We start from the raw sequence: 20,969 nt of genomic DNA, 5'->3' as shown, positions 1-20,969 counted from the left end.
TTTTCTCAACCAGGACTGGTTGTACTCGGAGATAACAAGGTGTAGAGCTGGATGAACACAGCAGGCTAAGCAGCATCCCTGCTCCTTTGATGCTGCTTGGCCTGCTGTGTTCATCCAGTTCTACACCTTGTTATCTCAGATTCTCCAGCGTCTGCAGTTCCTACTATCTCTGGTTGTACTCGGCTCAGTGACAACATCTTGACTGGTTCCTGGGTGATCGGCCACAGCTTTGTGTTTGGACAATACAGCAGAAACATCCAACCTGTGAAGGAACAAAATCTCTCTCTCTCTCTGTCTCCCACTGTGAGTGGTGAAGTAAAATAATATTCCGAGCTACCAATTTGATTCTCTCACTCACTCTGCAAATTCAACTACTTGACAAGAAAAATGGAAAAACCACCCTCAGAAACAGTGAAAGAGCGAATCCTCAGCCGATAAATGGAAGGATGAGAACTGATATGTCCATAACCTTGTGTCAAAAGGATACTGAAGGAAACCGGATGGGGTGGGGGTTAAGTGGAGTGGAAGAAGACGAGAAAGTGGAGAGAGAAGAGGCCCCATCTTCTCCACCCCCGAAGAACTAGCCCGGGTGGTCAGCTTGCCGAACAAACCCCCGCCATTTCTTACCGTTAACCGAGGGGCTCCTTCCCGCCTCTCGGCGCGGCCGTTACAACACGTGATCGAGCGGCGTCCCGTTGGCCAGGCGACGCCGCAAAGCTACTTGGGGGTTGTAGTTCCCGTGCTGGTGCGTGACGCGCTCCACAGCTCATCAATGGCGCCGTTGACGTCAACACCACCCGGCGAGCCACACCCAGAGTGTGAAAGGGGTGTGTCGATCAGAGTCTCCTGTCAGTCAACCAAGGTGGGTTTAATTACGTGGAATTTCATTTAATCCGCACAATTATCTATTGTAATTTGGAACTATAATGAAATAATTACCGTTTTGAATTATGAATATGAAAGAATTCCGTTTAACTCGTAAGGCATCACGCATTCCAGGATCTGTAGAGAGAGTAGTTCATCGCGCCCATTGAACAATGACTCGGAATCGCACAGTGGACTACAGTTCCCAGGAGGCGGAGGGGCAGTGCGGTGGTATCGCGTGAGAGTCCACCGATTGGGACGGGCGGTGACCACGAGGGGAGGGCGGAGCCTGGCGTCCCGCGCGGTACCTTCTGGTAGTTGTAGTTATTCCGTGGAGCTCCTTCCAGCCAACGGGCAGCCGAAACTGCACCGGGGAACTACAATTCCCAGAGGACCAAGGGATGAGCTTCCGCCAGGCGCTTGGGGAAAGGTAGGCAGAAGCCGGTCGGCACGCGGCTTGTGGAGGTGTTGCTGACGGACCGGTATCAAAAAGGACGGCAATCGACAATCCACCATTGGCTCTCCAGGTGAGGAACCATCCAGCCTGTGGCCTCGGGGATTGAGTTAATAAAGAAGAAGCTGAGACATCTCCTCTCAGGACGGGGTGAGCGGCTGTGAATCTGCATCTAGGCCTTGGCCACTTAGGCCCCAGGCAAAAGCCTCTGCTCGTGGGAGAATCGTCCCAAACTTCCCAGAGTCAGTCCTCGCTTCAACCTCTAGTTCCTATTCTGTGCTGATCTTTGTCGCTAATGAAATCCAATGAACCAGGACGGGTTGATACATTTTAGCATACACCATCCCATGATGGGACTGAATGGTGGAACTAGCTGGACGGACTGAATCGCCGCCTTCCCGTTACGCACCTAATGCAGTTCTGATAAGAAAGGTCCATTTTTAATTCGTTTATAGGATGTGAGCTAGTACTTACCGCCTTTGAAACAGATGGTAGTGGGTTGGTTGCCTGCCTGCCTGAACTGCTGCAGTCTATCTAGTAGAGTGAGTTCGGGAAGGACAGCCCAATCAGGTCATTATTTTCTCGGTGTCCAGTTATCATATGGCTGCTGCTAGCTCTATATCTTGTTACTGGGCTAGAGTAACTTCCTGTTCATACTCTGTGACTAGTGTACTGTGGATTGTTGACTTAGTTCATAGATCGTAGAATCCCTACAGTGTGGAAACAGGCCCTTCGGGCCAACAAGTCCACACTGCCCTTCTGAAGATCATCCCACCCAGACCCATCCCCTTACTCTTTCCCTCGAGCCCTGCATTTCCCAAGTCTAATCCACCTAATTTACACACTGCTGGCTACTATGGACGATTTAGTATGGCCAATCCACCTAACCTGCACATCTTTGGACTGTGGGAGGAAACCGGAGCAAACCCACGCAGACATGGGGAGAATGTGCAAACTCCACATTGACTGTCGCTTGAGGGTGGAATCAAATCCAGGTCCCTGGCGCTGTGGGGCAGTAGTGCGAAGCACTGAGCCACCGTGCTGCCTCTGCAATTGAATATTATTGAATGTGTAATAGCTTGATCCCCACAGTATCATTCATTTTTAAAGGCTGCATGTGGTTAATGGGACAAAAACTCATTTTACTTGTGTGAGTGGCTATTAGACTAGCGTTTATTTCCAGATTTGGTGTTGATTTGTTCGCCGAGCTGGTAGGTTGGTTTGCAGATGTTTCATCACCATACTAGGTAACATCATCAATATGCCTCCAATGAATCATAGAATCCCTACAGTGTGGAAATAGGCCCTTTGGCCCAACAAGTCCACACTGACCCTTGGAGCATCCCCCCCAGACCCATCCCCCTATAACCCATGCCCCTATAACCCATGCATCCCTGAACACTACGGGCAATTTAGCATAGCCAATCCACCTAGCCTGCACATCTTTGGACTGTGGGAGGAAACCGGAGCACCAGGAGGAAACCCACGCAGACATGGGGAGAATGTGCAAACTCCACACAGACAGTCGCCTGAGGGTGGAATCAAACCCGGGTCTCTGGCGCTGTGAGGCAGCAGTGCTAACCACTGAGCCATTGTGCCACCCCTTGTTATGATCACTATTCCCAGAGGAATAGAGGAAGCCACATCGGGGAAACCAAGCGGAGGCTCGGGGACCGCTTTGCAGAACACCTACGCTCGGTTCGCAATAAACAACTGCACCTCCCAGTCGCGAACCATTTCAAGTCCCCCTCCCATTCCTCAGACGACATGTCCATCCTGGGCTTCCTGCAGTGCCACAACGATGCCACCCGAAGGTTGCAGGAACAGCAACTCATATTCCGCTTGGGAACCCTGCAGCCCAATGGTATCAATGTGGATTTCACAAGTTTCAAAATCTCCCTTCCCCCTACCGCATCCCAAAACCAGTCCAGCTTGTCCCTGCCTCCCTAACCGGTTCTTCCTCCCACCTATCCCCACCTCCCACCTCAAGCCGCACCTCCGTCTCCTACCGACCAACCTCATCCCGCCCCCTTGACCTGTCCGTCCTCCCTGGACTGACCTATCACTTCCTAACTCCCTACCTACACTCACCTTTACTGGCTCCATCCCCGCCTCTTCGACCTGTTTGTTTCCTCTCCACCTATCCTCTCCTCTATCCCTCTTCTATCCGCCTCCCACTCTCTCCCTATTTATTTCAGAACCCCCTTCCCCTCCCCCTTTTCTGATGAAGGGTCTAGGCCCGAAACGTCAGCCTCTCTGCTCCTATGATGCTGCTTGGCCTGCTGTGTTCATCCAGCCCTGCACCTTGTTGTCTCGGATTCTCCAGCATCTGCAGTTCCTACTATCGCAGAAAATTGGACTTGACTCAAAAGGTGAAGGGTTAGCTTATTTCATTCAGAATTTAGCCTTGTGCAGGGAGGGAATAAGTTGGTCAGTTTCCTGCTCTTGTCTTTGCCAGTTATTGCCGGCACTTAGCACTGTTGGGTGAGCACTGGCAATATTCCATCAGCGAATGTTTTGCTGGTGGCCAGTGATGTGTGGGTTCAGACCCTGAGTCGATGGTATTACACAGTAAGACAGCACTTTCTGAAGCGTCGTTCAGTTCTATTGCAGAAGACCGTAGGCAGTTCACCCCCTCAAACCTGCTCCGCCATTAATATGATTGTAACTTATCTTATCTCATCTCAGCCTCAACTCTATTTTCCTGCCCGTATCCAATAATCCTTCAACCTGGGGAAAAAATTGCCTATCTTAAATTTGCTCAATGTCCCAGCATCCGCTGCACTCTGGTGTAATGAATTCCACAGATTCACGACTCTTTGAAAGAAGTAATTTCTCCTCAGCTCTGATTTAAATCTGCCCCTTCATCCTAAAATTATGATCTCTTGTTCTAGATTGTCCACGAGAGGAAACATCCTCTCGACGCCTGCTTTGTCAATCTGCATTAGCATATCGTATACCTTAATTAGATCTCTCATTCTTGTAAATTTGAGTATAGGCCTAAACTGCTCAACCTCTCTCCATAAGATAAACTCTTCACCTCTGAAAACAATCTACTAAATCTCCTCTAAACTGCCTCCAGTGCAGCTCCATCCTCCAAATAAGGGGAATCAGTATGCCAGGTATGATCTCACAAATGTCTTGTGCAGTTGCAGCAGCATGTCTGTACTTTTATACTCTATTCCAGCAGTCATGAATGTCAACATTCCATTTGCCTTCCTGTTTAGATGCTGTACCTGCATACTAGTTTCTGCGATTCGTGCACGAGGACACCCAGATTTCTCTACACCAAAGCACTCTGAAGTTTGTCTCCCTTTAGATAATAAGTTGCCTTTCTATTCTTCTCACCAAAATGGGTCGCCTTTCAGTTTTCCAAGTCAAACTCCATCTGCCAAATTTTGGCCTGCTAACCTAACCTAAATTTAATCGTTTCTTTGTTGTAACTTACCTTCCCACCTATTTTAGTATCATCTGCATATTTGGCTATACTATCAGCCGTCGCTTCGTATCAATCGTAATGCTCCCATGTTATCCCAACATCATCTGATATCATTATCTAGAAATCTATCACACTCTACTTGAACATACTCACTGAGCTTCCACAACCCTTGGAATTGAATTTCAAGGACTCTCTGCCTTCTGGAGTGAAAAAAGTTCTTGTCAAATTCTGAAATGTCCTACCCCTTGTTGTGAAACTCTCCCGGTTCTAGAACACTCAACTTTCCTGTTGCATCATGTAAAAATTTTAGTTTCGATAAGATTACCTTCCATTCTTTTAAACTCCAAAGCATACAAGGCAAGACACTTTGAGCTGTTCTCATAGGATACTTCTGCTATCTCAGGATCGAGACTAAAACTGTGCATAGTGCTTCAAGTCAGGTCTCACCAACGTTCCGTACAATAGAAGCAAGTCATCTTTACTCTGTACTTAAAACCACTTGTTTTAAAGGCCAGCATGCTAGTGTCCTTCCTAACTGCTTGCTTCACCTGTATGTTAGCTTTTAGTGACTCATGGCCAAAATAACCTGGTGTCCTTTTTCATAAATTTTCGTCTTGCCATTTAAAAAAAAATCTACATTTCTGTTCCTTTTACCAGTGGCTAGCCTCCCTCTTATCCACATTATATGCCATCTGCAATTTTCATCTGCCCACTCACTCAGTTTGTTGAAATCCCCTTGAAGCCTCTTTGCATTATCTTCACAACATGCATTCCCCATTCAGATTTTTTAATTAACCTGTTCAGATGTGTCATGACACTCTGAAGCAAGTGGGACTTGAACCCAGACTAGAACTCCTAGCCTAGAGGTAGTGACACTGCCCCTGCACCACAACACTCAACATTCCCACTTTCACTTTTCTTTCCAATAACTTGTCACAACAGTTCCTGCAGTTGTTCTCCAACCAGCATGTTCAGAGATGTTACGGTGCTCCTCTGGAGCAGGTAGCACTTAAACTTGGGTCTCCTGGCTCAGAGGTAGGGATGCTACCACTGTTCCACAAGAGCCCTCCATTCCCACTTTTTTTTATATCTAGAAGTGCTTTTACATAGAACTAGATTCAACCTCCCCCACAATTTCCACATTCAAATAATGGATACAAATTGTCCAAGAGCTGGAGCTGATGTTTTGATCAATGGAGAACCTGACTAATCTCAGCCTGTTAACTGGAAATTGACCCTTTTATTTCCCTGTTTTTTTTTCCCCATTGACTAGTTGTCAGTCACTACCAATATATTGCCCCCTAATATTGTTTACTAACCTGTACGTGACCTGATCAAAAGCCTTTTTGAAAATCCAAATGCACTACTTTCACTGGTTCCCCTATATCTATTCTGTTGGTAACCTCCTCAAAACAAGTTGGTCAAACATGATCTTCCCATTTGTAAATCCATGTTAACTCAATCAGTTAGCTCATTGTTTTCCAGGTGTCCAGTTATCATATCATCATATAGGTGTAGAAGACCCTTTTCTGAAGAAGTGTCCAGACTCGAAACATCAGCTTTCCTGCTCCTCTGATGCTGCCTGGCCTGATGTGTTCGTCCGGCTCCACACCTCATTATCTCAGACTCCAGCATCGGCAGTTCCTACTATCTCTCAGTTATCATATTATCTCAGTTACTGACACTCTGTCTCATTACTGGGCATGAGCAACTTCCTGCTCAAGGCAGTCGGTTTTAGTGTCTAACCAAAGCTTTGCAGATCGATTATCTAGTTGCATGTGTTGAAAGGTGGTTTTAACTCTTTATTCCCTCTTTAGATCAAGTGGCACTCAGATTTCTTTATTTAACTGTTTATTCATAGAGCCATACTGAACGGAAACAGATCCTTCAGTCCAACTAGTCCATGACAATTGTGTTCCCAAGCTAAACTAGTCCCACTTGCCTGCGTTTGGCCCATATCCCTCCAAACTTTTACTATTCATATCTTATCCAATGTCTTTTAAATGTTATAGCCGTACCTGCATCTACCACTTCCTCTGGCAGTTCAATCCATGTGCGAACCATTCTGTTTAAAAATGTTGCCCCTCTGGTCCCTTTTAAAACTTTCCCCTCTCACCTTAAAAGTATGCCTCCCTAGTTTTGAACTCCCCTACTCTACAGAAAAGACCCTTGCTATTCACCTTATCTATATATCTCATGATTTTATAAACCTCCACAAGGTCATCCCTCAAATTCCTATGCTCTAGTGAAAAAAGTCCCAGCATATCCAGTCTATTTTTATAACTCAAACCCTCCATTCCTGGCAACATCCTGGTAATTCTTTTCTGAACCCTCTCCAATTCAGTAATATCCTTCCTATAGCAGGGTGACTAGACTGCACAGTACTCCAGAAGAGGCCTCACCAAAATCCTGTACCATGTCAACATGATGTCCCAATTCCTATACTCCAAGGTCTGAGCAATGCAGGCAAGCATGCTAAATGCCTTCTTAACCACCCTGTCCACTATGACACAAATTTCAAAGAATTATGTACCTGAAACCCTAGATGCCTCATGCATGCTTGGGAGGTGTCGACATCAAAAATGGCAAACCTTTATTACAAAACCAAAAGTTTTATGCTATTTTTAGAGGCTTCCAATAAACTATTTGTATAGATAATTTCTAATTAAAAGATGACACTTTTTTCATCCATATCTCTATCCAATGTGTTCACATTGTCTGCATTCCAGGTTTGTATATGTGATTATATTATCCAGTCATAGTCAAACTAATGCATGTGACTGTATTATCCAATCATCACATTCACGTCTTCTAACTGTGTAAGTATATACTAGTGACTAGCAGCAAACATATGCTGTCTTTTATTTACCTTTTAGAATATTGCTTATTGCAGATGTTGAATCTTTGGTAACCGCACTGATAGTTTGATCTTGGCATAGCTGTCATTCAGTGATGCATTAAAGGCTGGATGTAACCAATAACAAGATGAACTTTCATTTGACAGTATCTCCATTAGGTCTTGGTTGCAGGATCAACATTCCTTATTTGTATGCTAGAAATCAGTAGCTATCGATAGACACTTATTCTGTTTTACTCTTGGGCCCATTTCATAGAACGTAGAAAAGTATAGCAAGGAACAGGCCCTTTGGCCCACGATGCTGTGCCGAACATGACGCCACATTAAACTAATCCCTTCTGCCTGCCCATGATCCATATTTCCCTATTCCTTGCTTATTCATGTCTATCTAAAAACCCCTATTGTGTCTGTCTCCACCATTACCCCTGGCAGCGTGTTCTAGACTCCTATCTATCTCTGTCTTAAATACACTCAATGTCTTGGCCTCCAAAGCCTTCTGTGGCAATGAGGTCCAAAGGTTCGCCATCCATTGGCTAAAGGGTGATGATTGTGGCCTTCTCAATGTGTAACTGATTCTATTTTGCCAGTCTCTCTAATGTTGGGTATATATTTCATGTTTGGCAAGATGGATTAACTGAAGGTGACAGTTGGACTGATTTCTCTGTTAGTGATAAAACAAATTAGTTTGTTAATACAAACATGATTCACATCTATCACTCTTGCTGTCACCAGGATACTATTATATTGTATTAATGTTTGTTAACATGTTGATTAGAAGTATCTACCCTGATGAACTCATGCTGAGATGACTGACCTCTAACAACCATAACAATCTTCCTTTGCCGAGTAATAGTACTGAAGACTTGTGCTCCAGAACTTGCCGCTCCCCTAGCCAAAATGTTCCAGTACAGTTACAACGCTGGTATCTACCTGACAATGTGTAAAATTGCCCAAGTATGTCCTGTACACACAAAGCAGGACAAATCCAACTGGCCAATTACCGCCCCATCAGTCTACTCTCGATCATCAGTAAAGTGATGGAAGGTGTCAGTAACAGTGCTGTCAAACAGCACCTGCTCAGTGACGCCCAGTTTGGGTTCCACCAGGACCACTCAGCTCCTGATCTCATTACAGCCTTGGTTCAAACATGGATAAAAGAGCCGAATTCCAGAGATGAGATGAGAGTGACAACCCGTTTCATCAAGGCTGCGTTCGACCGAATGTGGCATCAAGGAGCCCTAGCAAAACAGGAATCAATGGGTATCAGAGGGCAAACTCTCCGGTGGTTGGAGTCATACCTGACACATAGGAAGATGGTTGTGGTTGTTGGAGGTCAATCATCTCAGCTCCAGGACATCTCTGCAGGAGTTCCTCAGGGTAGTGTCCTAGGCCCAACCATCTTCAGCTTCTTCATCAATGACCTTCCCTCCATCATAAGGTCAGAAGTGGAGATGTTAGCTGATGATTGCACAATGTTCAGCACCATTTGTGACTCCTCAGATACTGAAGCAGTTCATGTTCAATTGCAACAAGATCTGGACAATACCCGGGCTTGGGCTGACAAGTGGCAAGTGACGTTCGCACCATACAAATGCCAGGCTATGACCATCACCTATAAGAAACAATCTAACCACCGTCCCTTGACATTCAATGGTGTTACTATCAGTGAATTCCCCCACTATCAGCATCCTGGGTGTTACCATTGACTAGAAACTCAACTGGACTCATCGCATAAACACCGGCTACAAGAGCAGGCCAGAGCTAGGAATACTGTGGCGAGTAACTCACCTCCTGAATCCTGGAAGCATGACTCCCATCTACAAGGCACAAGTCAGGAGTGTGATGGAATACTCCCCACTTGCCTGGATGGGTGCAGCCCCAAAAACACTCGGAAGCTTGACACCATCCAGGACAAAGAAGCCTGTTTGATTGGCATTGTATCCACAAGCATCCACTCCCTCCACCACCAATGCTCAGTAGCAGCAGTGTGTATTATCTACAAGATGTGCCGCAGAAATTCACCAAAGATTCTCAGACAGCATCTTCCAAACCCACGACCACTTCTACCCAGAAGGACAAGGGCAGCAGATACATGGGAACACCACCCCCTGCTAGTTCCACTCCAAGCCATTCACCATCCTGACTTGGAAATATATCGCCGTTCCTTCTCGGTCGCTGGGTCAAAATCCTGGAATTCCCTCCCTAATAGCATTGTGGGGTGACCTACAGAAGGCGGACTGCAGCAGTTCAAGAAGGCAGCTCACCACCACCTTCTCAAGGGCAACTAGGGATGGGCAATAAATGCTGGCTCAGCCAGCGGCACCCACATCCCACAAATGAATAGGAATAAAGAAGCATGGCTCCAAACAGTAGAGAGTTTTCCCCGATTCGCATTGATTGCAGTTTAGCTGGGCCTCCTTGATGCTGCTGTTGAGTCAAATATGGCCTTGATCTCAAAGATAGTCACTTTCGCCTCATGTCTGCAATTCAGCTGTTGTGCCCCTGTTTTAATGAAGGGTGTAATGAGGTCAGGGTATGCATGTTCTGGCAGAACCCAAGCTGTTTGATTGACCTAGGCATTAATGAGTGCTGCTTGTTTGCACTGTCAATGACACTTTGATCAATAGGTGGACTGGGTTTGATGTGTGCTACTTTTTTTGGTCAGGTCATTACACAGGAAAGTTTCCACCCCTGCAGCTATATTGGAACAGCTTGATTAAAATCGCGGCTAATTCCAGAACACACACCTTCACTCATATCGTCAAAACGCTGCCAGAGCCTTAGCTGTATGTTGAGTTAAGTTCTAATTAACAGAGAAAGCATTAGTAAGCACTTAGAGCCCAATCTGCATTGGTAACTGTAAAATTATGCTTGACTAATTTAATTGAGTGAGTTGTTTTGAAATAACAGCTAAGGTTGAAGGAGGGAATGTGGTGCAGATTATTCGTGTGGTCTTTAAGAGAACATTTGCCAAGGTACCACTTTAAAGGCTGATGAACAAGTTTGAAGCTCACTGTCAACATAGGAAAACTGACTTTAAGAAGAGAAAGGAGTGAGTTTTGGTAAATGATTATTCTTTCAACTGGAAGTTGGTAGACAGTGGCGTCTCAGTGTGAGGGCCACTACTCTTGTGTATAAATGACTTGAAATTTCATCCCAATGATCAAAATTCATTAACAATTCCAAATTTGAAGATGTGGAATGTGGTGAGAAGAATGTCAATTGATTGCAATGCAATTTAGTCAAAAGAGCAGACAACTGGCAGATGGAATGTGATGTAGCTGAGAGGTGATATATTTTTGCAGAAGGGACAGTGAGAGACAATATACTGGTGCTATCCCATAAGACCTAATGGAACAAACAACCCTAGCCTACAACTACGTCAGTCATTGCGGGTGGTGGACCAGATTGTGGAAGTAGTTTGCAAAGCATATGAGATCTTGGACTTCATAAATAGGGATATTGCTGAACCATTTAAGAAACTGTGGCTAGGCCCTAACTGTCCAGTTCTGGTCATTGCACTTTGGTGTGATTTGGGATATGAGCAGCAGACTTTTGGATGAACTGAAGTTGGGGGGGGTTATGAGGTGGCCCAGCAGGACTACTGAATAGTTCAGTTTGGAGTTAACAAAGATGTGTTTGAGGTTCTGGCAGCAGGTAAGCTGACGTAGGGTGGAAATGAACTGTTTTGCAAATAGAGAGGACTTGGGATGAAATGTTGAGCCAGCCTGAAGAGAGTATGGATTGTTTCCCTTTAATTTCTGTCCAGTTTAACTGAGATTGATCTGATCTAAGAGTGGGTCTGCACGTATCTAACGTTCCCTGAAATGTGGTCCCATATTGAGTCAAAGATTTATTAAAGGAAGATTTTAATTTTTAATCGGTGTTTTGTTTCCACAGATTGTACTTCCACTAATACATACTAACCAACAGCCATGCCTTCTGATTTGGCCAAGAAAAAGGCAGCTAAGAAGAAGGAAGCAGCAAAAGCTCGTCAACGTAAACCTAAGACCACAGATGCACCTGAGGAAAATGGTGACATCGGTGTAGAGAGGGTGGAAAATTCAGAAAGGCCGCAACTGAATGGCTCTTCTGTTCATGATGCAGGTAGGAACTTTAGTTATCAATTTTAACATCATCTCCCTCTCCTGCTCTCTGTAGACTGCCCCTCTCCCCACACCAACCTGATCCCCATGGGCTACCTCAACACCAGACTCTGGTTCCTGCCTACATCCAAAGACTTTTTCCTAGGGTGGAGGTAGCTTTTACGAGGGGACATAGTTTTATGGTGAAAGGAGGTAGATATCGGGGAGACGTCAGAGGTAGGTTCTTTACTCAAGAGAGTGGTAGGGGCGTGGAATGCATTGTCGGAGAGGGTAGTGGAGTCGGCCTCATTAGGGGCATTTAAGCGGCTATTAGATAGGCATATGGATGATAGTATAAGGTAGCGGTGGAGGTTAGATAGACCTTAGGTTTCGGGTAAAAGTTAGGCACAACGTCGTGGGCCGAAGGGCCTGTACTGTGCTGTACTGCTCTATGTTCTATGTTCTATCACTTTTTTTCCAAATACACATGCCATTCTTCTGTGATGTTGAATTAAATTGTCAACCATGGCAAAGTTTCTGGCTTTCTTCCAACATGTTTCTCCTGTCTTTGTATGACCAGTTTCCTGAAAGCAGGAATAGTGATTGTGTTTGAGATATCAAGTATTTTTTGTGTGTTAGCCTTTTCACAGTTGGTGGGACAGGCAGCTCTAAGCTTGCATATTCAAGCCTTCCTCAAAGACAAAATCAAGGCTGACACTCAAAGCAGTGCTGTGGGAATGTTGTATCATCAGAGGGTGGTAGAACTCCACTGTTTTGGAGCTGCTGCCTTTCAGATGGGATGTTGAACAAAAGCTCTGCTTGCTCCACTAACTAATAAGACCATTAGACATAGGAGTAGGCCATTCAGCCCATTGAGTTTTCTCCACCATTCAATGAGATCATGACTGATCTGATTATCCTCAACTCCATTTTCCCACCTTTACCCATAACCCTTGCTTCACTTATTAGTTAGAAACCTTTTATCTCCGCCTTGAATGTACTTAAAGTTTCAACCTCAACAGGCCTCTTGAGTATCTTGTCTGTAACTATTCTCTCAAGTCCTTTCAGAATTTTAACAATCATTCTCAATCAGGATAGATACAGAAAGGTTCTTTCCCACGTGGAAGGCATTCTCTCAGAATAAGAAGGCACTCATTTAAGACAGAGATGAGGAGAAATTTCTTCTCATTGACTACACCTCTGCCTTCAACACCATTATCCCCTCCAGACTGATCTCAAAACTGCGTGACCTTGGTGTCGGCTCCGCCCTCTGTAACAGGATCCTCAGCTTTCTGACCCATAGGCTGCAATCAGTGACAATAGGTAACTGCACCTCCTCCACAATAACACTCAACACTGGAGCCTCCCATCCCCCCACCTTACTGTGTTGTCAAATTCTAAACAAATGCCATCTGCAAGTTCACCGACACCACCCTAGTGGGACAGATATCTAACAACGACGAGTCAAGATGCAGAAGGGAGATAGAGGGCTTGGTGTCATGGTGCAATGAGAACAACCTTTCTCTCAATGTCGGCAACACTAAAGAATTGATCACCAACTTAAGAAAGAAAGGAAAAGAACACCCCCCATCTGCATTAACGAAACGGAGGTCGAGAGAGTGAAGAGCATCAAGTTCCTCGGAGTGACAATAACCGACGACCTGTCCTGGACTTCCCACGTAAATGCAGCAGACAAGAAGGTACAACAACACCTCTTCTTCCTCGGGCAGCTCAGGAAATTTGGCATGTCCATAAGGTCCCTCACTAACTTCTACTGATGCACCATTGAAAGCATACTGTCCGGGTGCCTAATGACTTGGTACGGCAACTGCTCTGCCCAGGACCAAAAGAAACTACAGAAGGTGGTGTGCACAGCCCAGACCATCACGGAAGCCAACCTTCCATCTATGGACTGTATTTACACGGCCCGCTGCTGCGGAAAGGCGGCCAACATCATCAAAGACCCATCGCACCCCGGTAATGATCTCCTACAGCCTCTTCCATCAGGCAGAAGGTACAGAAGCCTGAACACATGGACCAGCAGGTTCAGGAACGGCTTCTTTCTGGCCATTATCAGACTGTTGAATGGACTTTAGCCTCAAATAATGTAACCTGCAAAGTAACTTGTATGCCTCTAAAGTCTTTTTGATCTGTACATCCTTTGCTTGCTGTGATCTGCCTGTACTACTTGTAAACAAAGCTTTTCACTGTATTTCCATACACATGACAGAAAAATCAAAATCAAAATTAAATCAATTCAGAGGTTACCAAACACAAAGGGCCTTTCTAGATGAAGAACGGTCATCTCAATGTTAGAATAGGGAAGCAAAAACTAACTGCAGTTCTGTTTTACCTCTGCGAATAGTCTGTTTTCCTGTGTGTCGAAGTTTATAAAGGGATTCAAGTTTTAGTTAGTAGTGTTAAATGCCCGTGGCTTTTATTTGTTTACTGTAGTTATAGGCTACTGATAAATATTTTTTTGTTCAGTGCAGAAACCTGGTTTATGCTTTCATCAATCTTCGCCAGAAGGCCAGGAAAATTTGGGGTAGCGTTATGAAACTTGGTATGATTCCAAGAATAGAGGGCTTGATTTACATTGTGCTACCCCAGTAGTTTGTAACAATCTATCATGTCATGTGCCTTGGTGTCTTCTCAGCCATACCTGGCTTTCATTGCCATTGTGACATGATTTTTCCTCTTTCGTCTTTCCTCTTTCCATAGGAGTGGCACAAATTACCAATGAGCTTGATGATTTTGAGCTGAAGAAAGCAGCAGCACGAGCAGTCACAGGAGTACTGGCCTCGCACCCCAACAGCACGGATGTTCACATCATCAACCTGTCACTCACTTTCCATGGTCAGGAGCTACTCAGCGACACAAAGCTTGAGCTAAATTCTGGTCGACGTTATGGGCTGATTGGTCTCAATGGAACTGGTAAGGTCACATGCTCAGTGAGCAAAGACATGCTTTGAAGTTCTTGTAGTTTATAACTCTGAAATGTTCAGGAAGTTGATAGCTGCTCTCTACTGTTTTATGCAGTGCCTTTTCCTTGGCTATTAGAATACATTCCTTTAAAAGCAGTGGAAATGTGATGAATCTGAAAGTCCGTAGTAATATGCTGTTGGCCAATGCCTTATCACCACCCACACAGGCAAAGTGGAGCCACAGGGAATGCGGAATGGCCAGCATAGTGGCCACTGTGTGACCAGAACACATGAACTGTGTGGCATTTGGCCAGTGAGTTCGGAATTTAGAAAGGGTCTTCTCCAGATCATTATAGTGGGGCACTTGGCTATTTTGGTAATAGTTGGATTTTCTGAAATGTGCTAGATTCTAACTTGCAGTTTTTGTGGACTTCAGACACTAATTTATATCTTGCTCACTTCAGGGAAATCCATGCTGCTGTCTGCTCTGGGCCACCGGGAGTTACCAATACCAGAACACATTGACATTTACCATCTTACACGGGAGATGCCGCCCAGTGACAAAACACCACTCGACTGTGTGATTGAGGTGGATAGGGAACGTATTGAGCTGGAGAAAGAAGCAGAACGTCTAGCCCACGAAGACTGTAACTATCCACTTGAACTTTGTTTTTTCCATTCAGGTCCACTCACTCCCTTTTATCCCATTACACGTTTAGTGGTTAGAAATCTATCCGTTTATTGCTCACGTATGTTCAGTGACATTGGCTTCACAGCATTCTGTAGTAGATAATTGTCACAGTTCACCACCCTCTGAAGAAATTTCTCCTCATCTCTGTCTTTCCTGAGATAGTGACCCATTGTTTTGGACTCTCTAGCATCCAATCTACCCAACCCCTTTCCAAGTTTTATACATTTCAATTTTATCTCTGCTGTCCGGTACAGTTAGCCTGACTTCTCCTTGTTTGTCAAACCTGCCATTGCAGGAATCAGTCTGGTGATCCTTTGCTGCCCTTCCTCTGTGGGAAGTATATATCTTCGGTAGGAAGACCAAAACTGGATATAGTACTTGAGGTGTGGTCTCCCCAAGGCCATATACGGGTAAAGTGCCGGAAAATTGGAGAGAGGCAAACATCATTCCCTTGTTCAAAAAAGGGAATAAGGATAACCCTGGAAATTACAGGCCTGTTAGTCTTCCGTCAGTAGTGGGCAAACTATTGGAAAGGGCTCTGAGAGATAGGATTTATGATCACTCGGAAAGGCACAGTTTGATTCGTGATAGTCAGCATGGATTTGTGAGGGGTAGATCATGCCTCACAAACCTTATTGAATTCTTTGAAGAGGTGACCAAACACTTGAATGAAGATAGAGCAGTGGATGTGGTATACATGGATTTAAGTAAGGCATTTGATAAGGTTCCCTGTGGTAGGCTCATGCAGAAGGTAAGGAGGCATGGGATAGGGGGAAATGTGGCGGATTGGATTCAGAATTGGCTGACCCTTAGAAGACAAAAGGGTGGTAGTGGACGGAAAATATTCAACACAGTGCTCAGTTATGAGTGGTGTACCACAAGGATCTGTTCTGGGTCCTCTTCTGTTTGTGATTTTTGTAAATGATTTGGATGAAGGAGTGGAAGGGTGGATTAGCAAGTTTGCGGACAATACAAAGGTGGGTCGCGTTGTGGACAGTGCAGAGGGCTGTTCTAGCTTACAAAGGGACATTGATAGGATGCAGAGCTGGGCTGAGAAGCGGCAGATGAAGTTTAACGCTGAAAAGTGTGAGGTGATTCATTTTGGAAGGACAAACTTGAAAGCAGAATACAGGGTTAACGGAAAGATTTTTGGCAGTGTGGAGGAGCAGAGGGATCTTGGGGTTCATGTTCACAGTTCTCCGAAAGCTGCCAACCAGGTGGATAGAGTTGTTAAGAAGGCGTATGGTGTATTAGCTTTCATTAATAGAGGGATTGAGTTCAAGAGCAATGAAGTTATGCTCCAGCTATACAAAAGCCTGGTTCGGCCACATCTGGAGTATCGTGTCCAGTTCTGGTCGCCTCGTTACAGGAAAGATGTGGAAGCATTGGAAAAGGTGCAGAGGAGATTTACCAGGATGTTGCCTGGAATGGAGGGAAGGCCTTACGAGGAAAGGTTGAGAGAGCTAGGGCTTTTCTTTTTAGAACGACGAAGGATGAGAGGTGACTTGATAGAGGTGTACAAAATGATCAGAGGTATAGATAGAGTAGACAGCCAGAGACTTTTTCCTAGGGTGGAAGTAGCTATTACGAGGGGGCATAGTTTTAAAGTGAGTGGAGGTAGATATAGGGGAGATGTCAGAGGCAGGCTCTTTACTCAAGAGTGCTCGGGGCATGGAATGATTTGCCAGAGCGGGTAGTGGAGTCGGCCTCGTTAGGGGCATTTAAGCGACTATTAGATAGGCATATGGATGATAGTATAAGGTAGGGGTGGAGGTTAGATAGACCTTAGGATTAGGGTAAAAGTTTGGCGCAACATCGTGGGCCAAAGGGCCTGTACTGTGCTGTACTGTTCTATGTTCTATATACGACTGCAGTAAGGCACTCTTGCTTTTGTACTCAAACCCTCTTGGAATGAAGATCAACATGCCGTTTGTCTGCTTAACTACTTGCTGCACCTACGTACTTACTTTCACTGACTGGTGCATAAAAGTTCCTTTGTGTATCAGCATTTACTTGTTTAAATAATACCCTGCCATTACATTTTTCCTACTAAAATGGACAACTTCACACTTATCCATATTATTTTGTATTTGCTATACATTTGTCCACACATCTCAACTTGTGTAAAATGTGTTGAAGACTCTTTTTACATGTTCCTTACCTCTCATCTTTTGTGTCTATCAGGGCAGAAGGAACCTTGGTTTCATAGCAGATCTAAATGATGGTAGTGCTGTCTCAGTACCACACAGGAGTACCTAGGAACATAAGAAGTAGGAGCAGAAGTAGCTTTCAGCCCCTCAAACCCAAGACTGCCTCACCATTCAACAAACTCATTGCTGGTTTGCCCTTAAACCCTGTTTTATGCCAGCTCATTCATAGCTCTCAACTTCCTGATAGTTCAAAAATCTACCTGAAGACCTCACCTTTAAATACGTTGTGATCTAGCTTTCACCACTCTCTGGGTTAGAAGATTCCAGGCATTTACTACTCTCTGGGAGAAGAAAGTCATTTGCTTCTCACTTTTAAAATTAATGTCCATTTAAAATTTTTCCCTGTTAGTGGAAAAATCTGTATGTACCCTGTCAAGCTCCCTCAGAATCTTGTATGTTTCAATAAGATCACCCCTCATTTATCTAAACTCTAATGAATAAAGGCAGAGCCTGTTAAGCCATTTTTGATAAGGCAATCCCTGCACCCCAAGAATCCACCCAGAGAGTCTTTTTCGAGCTTCCTCCAATTCCAAAAGGTACTTTTTAAACGTGGAGACCAAAGTTGTAAGCAGTACTTCAGCTACACCAATTAGAATGAGAGCAGAGCTGTAATCTCTCAGAATCACAGAATTGTTACAGTGCAGAAGGAGACTATTCGGCCCATCATACTTGTACAGGCTGTACAAACTGGTTTCGTTACCGATTGTCAATCTCCTTTATCCCCATACCCTTTGCACACGACCTTTATCCAGATAACCATCCCCAATTGTCCACTTGATTGCCTCAATTGAACCTGCCTCCTCCACACTTCATGACAATACAGTCCAAACCCTAAAGACATGTAAAATGTTTTTTTGTCACATCACCCTTGCTTATTTCGAAAGTCACTTTAAATTCATGCCCATTTGTTCTTTCTGTGAGTTGGAACAACATCTCCCTGCTACACATCTTCCTCCAGACTGAAGAATATCTGTTGAACGTTACTAATTAATGTGATAGTGATGTGGCAGCTAATTGTGCAGATATTACTTTAATGCCGGACCTAGTGTTCTTTGCACTGTCTGTACAGCCTTTGGTCTCTAATGGACCTCCTATAAAGTGTAGGTAAGTGTGAAAGATGTCACCTTTCACTCTGTGTTCAAGCTCTAACTAGCTACTACAATATGTGGAGGATGATTGATTGTGACTGTGGCTGGTGTGCGTAGCAACCAGCCCAAGTTGTTCTATCTGTACCCAGTTGTATTTGATCTTCTGGCCTGCAACTGTATTTTTCTCTCTCTTTCTGTCTCCCCCTCTCCCTCCCCCTCCAGCGGAGTGTGAGAAACTTCTACAAATCTATGACCGTTTGGAGGAATTGGATGCAGACAAGGCAGAAGTGCGAGCATCCCGGATTCTCCACGGATTGGGGTTCTCACCAGCCATGCAGCGGAAGATGATGAAGGATTTTAGTGGAGGCTGGAGGATGAGAGTGGCCCTTGCAAGGTAACCAAGCATGAGATGGTGCTGTGGGGAAGGCAAGAACTTCACATATAACCTCAAAATGAACTGGTTTTATACCTTCTCTGCTCTTGGTTCTTTTTTCTCTCATTTTTATCGTATCTATTGGTTTTAGCAGAGATGTCCAGATTCCCAGTCTGCTTCCTGATTTGTTTTCTAGTCTGTCAGCCCCATTGGGCTAGTTACTGCATCACCTTGATGTGTGGAGTTTGGATCAGGCTCTGTAGAAAGAGTTTCTGCTTGGGCTAATTCTGGACTCGTTCTGTATTTTCAATTCTAGCATCCTGTATTGTCAACTCCTTATTCATTGCTATTATTGGAATTTGCATATAATGTGAATTATGATTCTCTTGTTTTTATTAAAGCTCATTCCAGTAACTGAATGAGTTTAGATAGTGCATACAAAAAGTCACCATGAACTTGTGACCAGTGCTGATTGACTTGGGTTGGTCATTGCTAGCATTAAGCCTCTGTACCTCTCTGTCAGCTCCCCCTAGCTGAGAGGCCTGGTACTGCAGCAAAATTCCTGTAGTTTGGGGAAATATTTAAATTTGGGTTATTGCAGCTGACCTCCATTTACTTCTGCCTGTTTGTGATTACTATGGTTTCTTTTCTTATTTTTTTCTAGAGCATTATTTATCAAACCCTTCATGCTTTTGTTAGATGAGCCTACTAATCACCTTGATTTGGATGCCTGTGTATGGCTGGAAGAGGAATTGAAATCGTAAGTGGCTTTTTACCTGGCTATGCAGTGATCTTGCAGGGATAATCTTACTGCCCACAGTCATGTAGTGATCACAAAGTGAGGCGCTGATGGAGTGAGATCTGGATTATGTATACTTTTGATGTGTATCAGGCCAAGTGTGAGTCAACCTTTCTACAGGCTGCAGCAGCACTTTCAGATTTGTGATAGTTCTGATTCTACGCTTTATACACTTGTATGATGCAGGTGAATATGCTTCACATGGTGCATTTACTTGGAAACACGAGACGGTTTCAGCATAGGGGATCATTTGGCCTGGTCTGATCTATGCCAGCTGTCTGGAAGCACATTTTCGCTCATCAAAGCAACTGCCATTCAGTACCAGGGAATGCAAACACTCATTCTTCCTGTTCCAGTGGTGGAACCTGAACTGTGGGAGCTAGGCTACCCAGGAGAAGCATTAGCCAATATGTTTTCTCACAGCCCAGTGCACAAACTGAGTTCTTTCCTCTAAAATGTCTGTTGAGATGTACAGGGTAGTTGGACTTTTCAAATGTGGGCCTGAGCATGCTGCGTGTATTTGCCCCCTCCCTTAACAAAAATGAGTGTTTTTATTGATTGGTGCTGCATCTCCTATTGTAAAACCTGTTTTTGTTCTTGCCTGTTTTTGAGCACAGTAAAGTTGGATTCTAATTGGCTTCTCGAATGTTGTGGTTATTGAGTTGGGGGCTGAGACTTTGGAGATTTGAGTTACCCAATGTCACTGTCTGATTCCAAGGCAGGTGGTTACTGGGTAAAATGTTCTCCTTATGTATTTTATTACTTCTTTGCAATTGTTTCCAAGTCTGCTGGTAAACATGTTATTCAGTTAGATCATGTGAATGCCAGAGCTGCTGGGAGTACTGGAAATGTATTAAAGGTGAAATTTTTAACAAAACTTCGATTTTGATATGATTTTTGCTTTTCCTCCCACCAGATTCTCCCGGATCCTTGTCCTTGTATCTCATTCCCAGGATTTCTTGAATGGAGTTTGCAACAATATCATTCACATGCACAACCGCAAACTGAAATATTATACAGTGAGTACTCGGATATGAACTTACACTGAACAGCTTCCATTCTAGAACAGATCACTGGGAAAAAAAACTCATCCTGACGTGGCATTAAATTAACCAGGAAATACAGAAAACCCAGAATAGCTAAAATGGAAATAACAAGGTGTGGAGCTGAATGAACACAGCAACC

General features: G+C 44.4%; 2 protein-coding genes across 4 annotated transcripts in view; one reads left to right on the top strand and one right to left on the bottom strand.

The window, feature by feature from the left end:
* Positions 1–741, bottom strand: part of faim2a (Fas apoptotic inhibitory molecule 2a) — a 48,157-nt gene extending 47,416 nt beyond the window's left edge. The window contains exon 1 of the mRNA XM_048595719.1: positions 628–741. The gene's annotated coding sequence lies outside the window, so the exon portion shown is untranslated. The remainder of the gene's footprint in view (positions 1–627) is intronic.
* A 99-nt stretch (positions 742–840) lies between these two features.
* Positions 841–20,969, top strand: part of abcf2a (ATP-binding cassette, sub-family F (GCN20), member 2a) — a 34,999-nt gene continuing 14,870 nt past the window's right edge. Inside the window, exons 1-7 of one of the 3 annotated variants that reach the window (XM_048595977.1) lie at positions 841–862; positions 11,515–11,721; positions 14,421–14,633; positions 15,088–15,270; positions 18,835–19,006; positions 19,650–19,745; positions 20,701–20,803. In XM_048595977.1, coding sequence (XP_048451934.1) covers positions 11,550–11,721; positions 14,421–14,633; positions 15,088–15,270; positions 18,835–19,006; positions 19,650–19,745; positions 20,701–20,803 — 939 coding nt within the window. In that variant the 5' untranslated portion in view covers positions 841–862; positions 11,515–11,549. Of the gene's footprint in view, positions 863–1,256; positions 1,469–11,514; positions 11,722–14,420; positions 14,634–15,087; positions 15,271–18,834; positions 19,007–19,649; positions 19,746–20,700; positions 20,804–20,969 lie in introns of those variants that run through there. The other 2 variants (XM_048595975.1, XM_048595976.1) reach the window with 2 other exon arrangements.

Source organism: Rhincodon typus, chromosome 4, assembly GCF_021869965.1.
Source record: "Rhincodon typus isolate 14 chromosome 4, sRhiTyp1.1, whole genome shotgun sequence".
Taxonomy (NCBI): Eukaryota; Metazoa; Chordata; class Chondrichthyes; order Orectolobiformes; family Rhincodontidae; genus Rhincodon; species Rhincodon typus.
Note: the sequence above shows the minus strand (reverse complement) of the source record. Positions and strands in the feature narration are given on the sequence as shown.